This window comes from Coloeus monedula (assembly GCF_965178545.1).
Source record: "Coloeus monedula genome assembly, chromosome: 3".
Taxonomy (NCBI): Eukaryota; Metazoa; Chordata; class Aves; order Passeriformes; family Corvidae; genus Coloeus; species Coloeus monedula.
The window spans coordinates 93334845-93346804 of NC_138783.1; the positions used below are offsets into that span (position 1 = coordinate 93334845).

General features: G+C 42.8%; 1 protein-coding gene across 1 annotated transcript; it reads left to right on the plus strand.

Moving 5' to 3' along the window:
- Positions 1–3505: 3505 nt before the first annotated feature.
- ATP4B (ATPase H+/K+ transporting subunit beta) lies at positions 3506–9814 on the plus strand (the record flags this gene model as incomplete). The annotated part of the gene is given in 8 exon segments (XM_082277846.1): positions 3506–3617; positions 5039–5167; positions 6328–6441; positions 7246–7445; positions 8766–8822; positions 9358–9450; positions 9620–9778; positions 9782–9814. Coding segments are annotated over 8 exon segments (897 nt in total).
- Between the last annotated feature and the right edge of the window lie 2146 nt (positions 9815–11960).

Below are 11960 nucleotides of genomic sequence, written 5' to 3' on the forward strand. Positions count from 1 at the left end.
ATACCCTCCCTTGCTCTTATTGCTTTCCCTGAGGCTGAAAACAGTGGGAACATCAGTTCAGTTCAACTTCAAGATGTTTTCACTGTTTTGCTTCCCTGAATTGCTCAGGCTGCAGATCAGATGTCTTTATTTCAAACACAGAATAACTGTTCTCCCCAAACTTGAAAAAACGCCAGTATATTTTCTTTTGTCAAACTGCAAAATACAGGAGAGAGGCAAGTGAGAGGGATTGTTAGTGAAACACAACGCAGCAAAGAAAAAAAACACCAAAAAAAATCACACCTCAAACTCTGAAACCGGAGTTTCAGAAAGCTGGACGCAAAGAGTGTTCTTTCACTGTGCTACACCATCTGAGGGATTGGGATTCTCTTACATTCTAAATTCTTTATTTCAGAAAATTTTCAGGAAAGATTTTTGCCCTCTCCATGAGAAAGGCAGAGAAAGCCTGACATGTCCAGTCACCTTCTGACTTTTTAATACAGAAGACAGACATGGTCCAAAGGCATAGACCTCACTTCTACCATGGAAGGAAGATGAACTTCCAATGCCAGCCTAGCATACAAGCCCCAGGTACATGAGGGAGGGAGCCCATGGGATCCTTCCCCACACCTTGCTACACCAGGATGGATTCTCCTGCCAGCTGATGCAGTCCATGCTCCACACTGGGGAGTCAGTCACTAAGGCATCAAGGGATGAACACCTCCTTCAGGAGACAGGCTGAAATCACGGCGCTTGGAGAGGCAGCATCATGGAATCATGGTGCTGGCAATGCTCCAGTAAGGCTGCAGGCAGTGACCAGTCCCTCCTGGTATTCCCCACCACCACCACCTCCTGCACAGCCTCCGCAAGAGGGAGGAATTGGTGCCCTTATCACAAGTAAACAAAGTTAATGTTTTATTAACATTGACACCGAGTTCCCAGTCATTGCCAGGTGAACTTAGAGCAGTTCAAGCTGGTATGGCATGGAAGGAGCCTGGGATAAAGCCAAGCCTGGTGTGCCAAGGATTGCTGGCACACAGGTCTGCTCAGGACAACATCTCCAAGGGGTAACATCTCAGCCTGGATCTAATGTTTTAGGCACAGTGCTCCAAAAGTGGCCTTCAAACTTATTACTCAAGTTCCTAATTGTGCAAACCACAGAAAGAGGAAAGGGCTTCACCTCCCTGTTTGTACATATAATTCAGCTACCTCTGGTCACAGGGGTGTGACCCTTGCAAGCACATTCTCCATTGGTTTCTTTTGGAGCATCTTGGTCTCCCTGAGCCTAGGCTTTTTCTTGCTGGTGCCTTGGTCAGCAAGAGAAAAAGTGCAATGGGTCCTCCCTAGCCCTGCCCACCACCATGCCTGGGCTGTGCAGGAGGGGATGCCAGGCCACGGCCTCACCTCCAGCCTTGTGCCACTCCAGATTCCTGAGGAACCTTCCCTCTCTCCTGCGTGACCTTCCCTCTCAGCCGTCCTTCCCTTTGGTGGCCAGCCCAAGGTCAGTGGTGCAGGCATTAAAAACCAGCCAAGAAAAGCAAACATTAGTCCCTCTTTGAGCAGCTCTGGGTACATTAAACTCAACAAAAGGCTCTGGGTCAAGGGATTGGCACTGCATTGGGACCAGGGCTGGCTGCAATGGCCAAGTGCCAAGGCACTGTGGCAGAGATGGGCGCTGATGGGCAGCCCTGCAGGGGCAGGTGAGGAGAGGGGGCACTGGATGAATCCTGATGGACTATAAAGCAACAGGGAGCTTAGACCAGCCCTCCTGTGGGGCCATGAAAAGTTGCCCACTGGTCAGTAACAAGTGTCCTGACAAATTACTGCAGTGTCCAGGAGTCCATAGAACAGCAATTATTCCATCCTACCTTGATAAACCACTTCAGACAGGCAGCGCTCATTTTCACTCGTGCACAAACTTTCCAGGAGAATCACAGATTTGTCACAGCTGCACATGGAGGCTGCCCATGGCTCAGCCATGCCGAGCATCCAGCAATTCACCAGGTTCCAGGTCAGCCTGTTTGCAAGGTGGTGGAAAATCCCCAGGTTCCCAATGGGAAACTTCTACACTCAGAACACTTGCTCTTAAGAAGGTGCTGCTCTTGATGGCCCTTCTCTCTCCATGGTCTCTGCTGCTGCAGAATAGAGGAGGGACAGGGGACAGGTCCATGAAGGTGACACGGCTTGGGAGCAGGCTGTCCATATACACAGCATGCAGCACGTGGCCCAGTGTCCCCTCTGGCCCCCTCATGCTGCCACTTGGATCTCACCAAAAACATAATTAATATTTTTGCATGTGTTCCCAGGTCTGGGTTTTGGAAGAGGGGAGGGCAACTCAACAGGGGGTTTCTGTGATATGAAACAGGGGAGACCTATTGCATGCTCAGGGACAAGAAGTAATGGCCTTAAGCTGAAGGAGAGCAGGTATAGATCAGATACTAGGAAGAAATTATTTGCTGTGAAGGTGATGAGACGATGAAACTGATTGCCCAGAGAAGCTGTGGGTGCCCCATCCCTGGAAGTGTTCAAGGCCGGGTTGGATGGAGCTCTGAGCAAGCTGGCCTAGTGGAAAGTGTCCCTGTCCATGGCAGGGTGGGGGATGGAACCAGGTAATCTTTAAGGTCCCTTCCCACCCAAACCATTCTGTGATTTTGATTCTGGCTTGACTGCGTTGAGCTCTGTCCCAGTATCAGTACTGGCCCCTCAGGAACACTGCTCCATACTGGTTGCAGTTGGATGTCCACGTGCTGGGTGCTGCACTGTGGTCCCAGCTGTCATCCAGCTGCCATCCATTGCCCCAGCCCTTCCCAAGCCAGTGCACAGCTCCCCACCTGGCTGCTGTGCCACCAGCTCTGCCGATGTCAAACTGGCTGATGTGGAATTGGAAAGCCTCCATGTTTGCTCACCAGTCCACTTGTCTCACAGACTGGTGGATGTGGTGCACCCTTAGTAAATCCCAACCACCTTCTTGTCTTCCATCTGCTTGCTAATAGCTTCCAAACGTAGTTGCATACTTAACAAGTAATTACTTATTTTCTAACTGTCCCCCTGCAATACCCTATGTTCCAACAGATGGCTACACATTGTAGTGGGAGAACTATATCTACTACTTTCAGGTTAATTGGAAAAAAAGAAAAAAAAAGAAAACCAGAGAGAAACAAGTTCTCCTTTGCTTTATCTGTTCAGATAGCAGCTATCACGCAGAGTCTATCGCAAACCCTAAAGGCACTTGGCAAAATGCGTAACTCTGCCGACCCACTAAGGCAGTCAAGAGAAAGGAGAAGGGCATTTGATAGGAACAAACTTTCCCTTGCCAGCATTATCAACACCCTTTATAAAGAATTGTATCTGCAGCAGGTTGATAGTGGTGAGCAGGGGCTTTCATTGGCACAGGAAGCAATCTCGGTGACCTTCAGTGGAGAAGAAGGTATAAAACCCAAAGTCTTTTTCTTGGTCAACTGTCTGGGCACCAGCTGAATTTCTTAGTTTCCAAGCAGGACACATTTTTGGGAGCTTTTTTAAGAAAATGGCAACTTTAAATGAAAAGAAGACCTGCAGCGAACGGATGGCAGATTTCCGGCGTTTTGTCTGGAATCCAGAAACAAAGCTCTTCATGGGAAGGTCCTTAATTAACTGGGGTAGGTTTTCATGTGCAAGATTCTTCTCTTCCTTCTGGCATATTTAAAAACTGGGGGGGGAGGTGTCATCCTAGTGAGTGGGACACAATGTACATATGTTGAAGACAGCAGTTCTCATATGTGTTTCTAAACCACTTTTTGAGTGGCCCTATGAGCTGGATCAAGTAGATCAAAACATTGATCCATGTAGTTCCTGCAAATGTATGACTTCAAAGTGGTTTTGAACCAAGCACTTCAAAATGAGAAAAATTAACATGTTAACAGGTACCTTACTAATAGCTAGGGGTGATGGTTACAGTATGGTTTTCACATTGCTAATTAAAAGGGGGTTCAGGTTCATGGAGAAATCTGCTTACTTGGTGAGTTTGTCCAATTCTTTGGAAATAAGTTTTGTTTTTCTGAAATTCATTTCTGAATTATTGTCTGCTCAGTAGATCTTGTTTCTTATCACTGTATGCTAGCATGTATTTCATACTAGCAGGTATTTCATACCAGCATCTATTTTATACTTGCAAGTATTCCAGCTGAGCCTCCCTTCCTATAGCCAAACTTGTGTCTACAATGATGATCTGTATCATGATCTACATTCTGGGAAGGGCAGCCTGGACCATTGTAAGGAAGATCTATACTGTTCCCACAGACTGTAAGAGTAGCTGCAAGTTCCCAGGTGATTTTTTTCTGTCACAAAGCCTGTGTGTGTAGCTTATTGGCTACTCCTAAAACCAGAATTTTACAGACAATGCAACTGAAATGTGAGCCTTTCCAGTTGGTAGAGAAGAAGGTGTTACAAGGCACCTATGATTAAAAGGACAGGTTTCTAATAGCACCCCCCCAAAACAACCACTGGCTGCTTGTACAGCACCAGCCATGTGTAAGACACTTTACGCCCATACAGACAGAAACACAACATTACTCTCACATTATCTCACAGCAGAATAAAGTAGCAAGATGGCACATTTTGCTGTTGGTGATTTCAGCTGTATAAGGCAGTGCAGTGATATGGGTCTAAACCCAACACACATTAAGTACTGACATCTGTCATCCAAATAACAGAAGGAGAAACTTGGGTTTGTCAAAGAAATACTTCATCATCTGTGTCGCTTAGTCCATGTGTAGTAAGTAGATAAATGGTCTTAATATGTGGAATTACCTCAAGATGCCACATAACCTTTAAACTTGAAATAATCTGAGCTCAGCACCAGCTTCTTCAAAAATCCTTGTAGAACTATACAATTTTTTTTCTAGAAGAATATTCCTTTGAGTGTAGAGAAAATATTCCAAAGCACCTATACAGGTAAAACTTCCCTGGGGACAAGGGTGCAAAGGAGACGGCTGCTGCTGCTGGGATCATCCTGGCTGCAGAAAGAGCACTGCAGGGCCTTGCTCAAAACATGAAATTCTGCCCTTATTGTTTTTCACAGTGTGGATCAGCCTCTACTACCTGGCTTTCTATGTGGTGATGTCAGGGCTGTTTGCACTCTCCATTTATTCTTTAATGAGGACGATTAATCCATACGAGCCGGATTACCAAGACCAGCTGAAATCCCCAGGTACTGCCAGGGTCCTGCAGCAGCTGCATAGGACTGGGCTGGGCTGAGAGGCATTTGGGCAGAGCCCAGGGCTTAGGGTGGGCCAACGTGGAATAAATCAGGTTACTTCTGCCCAAACAATCCCTGCAAAGTTTAACCTCTGCCTGAAAACACTTTCAGGCTTTAAAATAAATCTGGCACATTTATTTACATATTGATATATGAATATACTTATATATTAATATATTTATGAATATATAATATGAAAAATTAATATATCTATTCATTTATTTCATCTTGCTATTGGGATGATCAGTGCCTGCCTGTAGCAGGTCACCTTCACTCTGCATAGGCAGGGGTCAGTCCCTGGGGAAGTCCTAGGTTCTGCTCCAACTCCCCAAGCACCACAGATGGCTTTGGGGTGCCCAACAAGATGTAGGGCAATGGGGTGAGCAGCCTGGAGTGGGTATTTCCACACTTGCCAGCACCATGGAGAGTCCCTGGGAGAGCAGGAATACCTTGCCCAGCAGAATGTGCTGTGCCAGTGGTCAAGGAAGTAAAAATAAGACAAAGATGCGGGATTAGGAACACAGATCTGTGAGACATGAAAAGAGACAGGGGAGATGACCAGAGACCATCGGTGCACACTGCTAAAGCTTCACACCCCAATGGCTTGTTTTCACAATGGGAGGGGAAAAAATAGCCCTAAAAATTATTCTGTCAGATGCTTTTGTATTTTGAAGTTTCCACTCCCAGTATTCAGCAAGTTTGGTGTTTGTTGGGAAAATAATTCCTGTGACAAACTATATGTGGCTTTTTCAAAAGCTGTTTCTCATGCTACCTATGATCTGTTTCTTTAACCTGATGTGACTGTTATTGCTAACAAGTCCTGGGAAATCCAGTGCAATTGCTGCAATGATTTTACAAGCTGTTCTTGTAACAGCATGGATATATGTGAAAAGAAAATAATTCAGCAGCAGCACAGGCTTTAGGGTTTTGATTGAACAACTCACAGCTGAGGTGGTTTCTGTACATTGTTAAATCCTCCCCAAAAAGCCTGGGTGATCTTCTACATTCACAATGAGTCTTGATGCAGCATAATTGCTACTGTCAATTTAAATAAACAAATCTGTGCGTGGCACCTCTCCTCTGCTTTGTCTTGCCTTTTCTTCCTCGTGAAGGTGTAACCTTACGACCCGATGTTTATGGGGATAGAGGACTACAAATTTACTACAACGTATCCGACAACAAAACCTGGGAAGGTTTAGTGACAACTCTTCACACTTTTCTGACAGGTAAAAATAAAGTTTCTTGCATGAAAGTGAAAAAAGGTGATGCCTTATCTCCCATACTAGGTCTGAGCACCTTAAGTCAGTGCTTCCACTTTACATTTGTCCTTCTCGAATCACAGATTTTGAGTGGAAAGTGCATCTTCTGAAAGGGATGAGCAAATCACCTCATGAATCTATAAATCAAACATATGTACACATCTATTAAAATCCAGGCTCTGCTTCAGGGCTTTTACTTTGTTTAATCCTAAACAGACTTAATAAAATAGACCAATAGAAAGTCTGAAGGAAGATGGAGGACAAAAAGTCTTCAAAACTAGTCTCATCTAAATTAATCTAATTAATTTGTGTGTGACTAGAAACATCAAAATGCCACAATATATCTCATAAAGCTGTTGCATGGTGTCATGAGGGAATACAGTCAAAGTAGGTTATGTGCTCCATTTGCCTGTCCATGTCTTAGCACATTTATATTACTATTGAGCCTTAATATTGTAATTCTTCATGTTTCTCATGCACATACTGAGAAAAATTATATTTGAAATTGACTTTATACGGAGCTATCAACACAAACTGCCAGTCTTAATTCAATTTGATCCCTTTTCTTTTGCTTTGCTTGGATATTCTAAAAAAACACAACAAAACTGAACCAAACCCCTAAACAGTTTAAACTTTCCTTCTTCCGTCTAATCCCAACTTCACTTGAAGGACAGTCTCCCAAGACAGAATCTCCAGCCTGATGTTGGGATGTATAAATTGCATATAAAAAGCTTCAGAGGGTATTCTTTCTTTCTTCCTTCACACATCTAGCATATACACCAGCTGCTCAGCATCTGAACATCAACTGCACCAATAACACATACTTCATCCAGGACACCTTTGATGGCCCGAATAAAACAAAACTATCCTGCAAATTTACGTCAGATATGCTTGAAAACTGCTCCGGCATCACAGATCCAACTTTTGGATTTCCAGAAGGAAAACCCTGTTTTATTATAAAAATGAACAGGGTAAGTACAAGTTCAAGGTGCTGAGCAGAAAAATTTAAGAGTAGCTTGAGTCTCCACTGGGGAGTTGCTGTGTCTCTGCTGCCATGGGTTCTAAACTCTGCTTTGTACTGGGAATCAAAAATCATGTGCTTTTCCCTGGCAGACCTCTGGAGTCACCAGGGAAATCCTGAGACTTTTTCATCATCTCTAGGAAAGTAACATAGGGCAGTGATCTCTGAACTGACTCTCTACAGCTTTGGGTTTAGTTTAGTTTAGTTTAGTTTAGTGTCTCTGTAAGGCTCTCATCCCACAGACTAGCACCAGAAGAGTTTCCTCCTGCAATACCACAGCCCTGTGCCTTCCACTGAGGCATCAGGATGTGACAGTAACTGATGTGGTTTCTGAGAGGTGGTATCTTATTTCTCCAGGTGGCAAAGAAAATCTTTAGAAGAACCTATACAACCAAAATTCAAAAATGGCAGATATTTTTCTCAGGGAAAACCACCAAAAGGTTTTTGGAGAGGAATAAAGGGAATTTTCAATGCTTTAATTTTTTTCAGGACACAGACAAAGGCATAAGCACTTTGTTTCTGGGTAAAATTCTGAGCCTTCTGATTCAATTTCAGTAGAAAATGAAGAGCTCGAATTCTCCACCAGTTTCTGACAGACAAAATCATTGCATTTTTTGTTTGGCTTGCACCTTAGGCATTTTCAAGAATCTGTGCAAGCCCTGAGAGGGGAACTGTGCCCCTGATTTGGGCAGGTGAAACAGGCTTTTTCCAAAAATGCCTTCTTCAGCAAGACTGAGTGCCAGCCCCAGCAGGGAAAAGACACGTGGATAGTGACCAGGGCACTTCACCTCCTTTCACCTTTGCTGTTACAGGATGCAACCCCACTAGCTTTATAGGATCAAACCAGCCCAAGGGTTTTTCTGCCATAACCAAGGTTTTCTAAGAAGAGTAAGATCGAAAGCATGGAGATTCAGCTTTTCCTTTACTGACACACAATTAACTGCTTTTAGAGACCCCCTGGCTGCCTGGGCATCAGCAAGGGCAAGTGGTATGGGTGGTAAATGAGCTGGACTCGGAGGAGGTGCAGTGCTACTTGCTCTGGCCAGGCTAGAGCCCATCTGCAGTGCCCATCCCAGGTTATGCTGAGTCCTGCTTCCTAAGTATCTAGCCACAACAGTTTTTCACCTACATAAATGAGATTATTTGTTTGACGGAGTCTTACATAAGAACATATTAAGCATCTTTTGAAGCTCAGTTCTCAAATAATTGCTTGCTCAGTTTTATCTCAAAACAATTTCCAAGTTGACCAAATATGTGTTTTCTTTTTCAGATTATCAAGTTTTTCCCTGGCAATGGCACTGCACCAAGGGTGAACTGCACATATGTGGTAAGGGTATGAGGTCTGAGTCCCACACATTTCAAGCACTGCCAGCTCAGAGAGCAAGAAAGTGCAGTGGGGACCAGAAAAAATACACTTGCAACTCTGCGAATCAGATTCCAAATACTTTGAATATTCTCAGTCCTGTGCAAGTTCTTGCACCAGCAGACATGCTAAGGAAAAATCCTCCAAGTTTGCTTTATTTTAAATCATCTGAAAATGTGTATTTTCATGCTGCAGAGAACATTTGCTGTTTGCTTTCAGCTCCCTGTAGTGACGTCCATGCCTCAGCGCAGCTCCCTCAGGCTCTCAGCAGGTCCAACTCACTGAATTCCCAACTGCTATCAAAGGACACTTGCCTGCTTTTCTTGGCAATAGTAGCAGTGGGAGATTCCCACTTTTATTTGAAAAGGAAGACTGGTGCTAAACAACTTGCTGAACTTGAGCTTGAACACAGATTTAGCAGCCCTAAAACGCTTGCCTCGGGCTGGCCGAGATGGTTTCCTCACCAACAGAGCTTCTTCCTCTCTCCTTTTACAAACAGGGTGAGGAGTCTCGCCCGCTGGAGGTGGATTACTACCCCATGAACGGCACCTTCAACCTGCACTACTTCCCCTACTACGGGAAAAAGGCTCAGGTGGGTGCTTCTGTATTTAACTTTTCTTCTTTCTCTTTATGTAAGGTGAAACATGGAGCATCTCTGCAATCCTATGAAAACTGGAGAGGCTATTTTTAAGACTTCATTTTTAAACCGGTAGCATAAAATTAAAGTATTTTCTTCCTATTTTTTTTATTTCTCCTCCTAGCCCAGCTACAGCAATCCTTTGGTAGCTGTGAAATTTCTCAACATTACAAGGAACGTAGAACTTAAAATAGTGTGCAAAATCATTGGAGCTGGAATTACCTTTGATAATGTTCATGATCCATATGAAGGAAAAGTGGAATTTAAACTGAAAATAGAAGACTGAGCAGCAACAGAGACATTTCTGAAAAATGTATGAAGAGTAAACTTAACTATTATTACATCCATCTATATTTATTTTCTCACTATGGTTCCCATATAACTTACAGTGCAAAGAGACATTTTCTACTGTAAGATGACCCATACAGCTAAAAATCAAGATCCTACTCTCAATGTGTAAAGATTATCTCAATGTACATAGCTTAATATTTCATGGCTACAGTATGCTGCTACCTTCATGCAAATATTTGTACAAAACAAGTTTCCCCCAAAGGGTGCAGCTGTGCCTTCAAGGAACAAAAGTATAGACTCAAACCATCATTTTCAATCACTTTTCAAAACATAACAAATAATTGATGTATGATACTAAAGTTTGGTTATTGAGAAATAACTAGATAGCTTGAAAAGGAAATCAATACTCTGAAATACTAGCAAGTAATTCAATTTTTAATCTCTCTTGTATAGGATGTATAAAAGTGCATTAAAATCATCTGTATCCCAATGCATTGGCTTTTTGCCCTAGTCAGCTGAGTCAATTTTATAGCTGACAAATCGAATGACTGCAAAAGAAGCAAACTTGAAATCTGTCCTCTAGCTTACAGATTTCACTGTACCACTTACCTCTATGTATATAACCTAATAAAAATTACTGGTAAGACTGTAACACCCAGTTACACCCAGGAAACTGTTACTTTAACTAGAGGTTGTAATTTGCTGGGGCTTTTGTTTGTTTGGCATTTTGCTGTTGTTTTGTGTTTGTTGTTTTTGTGATGGTTTTGTTTTATCCAGTAAAATAACCCTGTATTGCAATTATGAGTTTTGGGTTACTTGGAGTAATCTGGAAGATGCTGAAATAACACCAAATCTTTAAGTGAATCTAAAATTTGAGAAGTCTGACTATCACATATGATACAAAGAGACAGGATTGTTGTGTCTGTATAGTATATGTTACCTGAAGTCCAGCATGCTCCAGTGAGAGAATAATCACTGCACACAAAAATAAAAGATCTTCAAGAGCAGAAATCATTTTACACCTTCACTGTCTGGACATTTCAGAAAGCAAGAAGATGTAACAGATCATCTCCTGTATTACAGTGACATTCAGCCAGCCAGCTTGTAGACAGAATCCAGTTGGAGATGAGTATTTCCTCTTTAAAACCACAGATGATATTTGAGCCTTTCTTAGAAAAACTCTGCCTTACAAAACCAGTAAGAAAATGCTTCCTCATATAAAAACTTTTTTCCCCTGGCCTTTCCTATTTCAATTTTTACAGTGGGGCTTTGCCTTTCTTCTAAGAAACAATGAAAATCAAATCAATTTTATATCCTTTTTGGAACACAGGTTTCCCCTTGTGCATCTTTCCAAAATAACATGGAAAACAATAAAATACTTTTGCTAACAAAATAGTAACTCATGCTCAAGGTTAGTTCTATGTGGCCTATAAGCAGAATATTTAAGTATTGCCAAGAAAACCAAGAACTCTTCCCTTGGTGCTCTAACACAGGCAGACTCTCTTGACTGTATTTAGTATTTACAGCTTGCACTGAGCTGGGCAAAGCAGTGGCACAAGCTCACATTCCAGTCAGCCCTACAACCACAGCACAGGAATACGCTGAACAAACTCCCCATGGATTGTGGGCCAGCAAAGCTACAGCTTCAGAGCAACAGCCTAGAGAAGCTTCACAGGAAGACTGTGATGGGATAAATAGGGAAAGAAAAAACTGAAGCATCCCTATGTTGACCAAACGATGATGCATTCTAACATCAAAAAAAAAAGACCCACCAGATCTGGTTCTCTATGTACAAAGACTGTCATCCTGAAGTTAAATGGTTCTTGAACTTTTAGCCATCTTTACAGAAATCAAAAATAATAACAACAAAGAGCAAGGTTTGTGGCTAGTGTAGCTGAAGTATAAAAGTGTAGTTAATATCAGCTTGGCAAGTGTATTAATCTGTGTGCAGTTAGTATGAGCTTGCCCAAAGCCCAAATGCAAGCACACTTAAATAGCAGAATGCCCATCATGCAAATACTTTGTAATACCAATTACTGCATGACACAGCCCAATACTACATATAAGCATGCTATCTAGTGAGCACAGCTGCACTTTGGAGACACAAAAATGGCAGAAGTTACAAGATACAGACCAAAATAAGCACATGAGAAGGAAGACAGGCAGGGCATCGT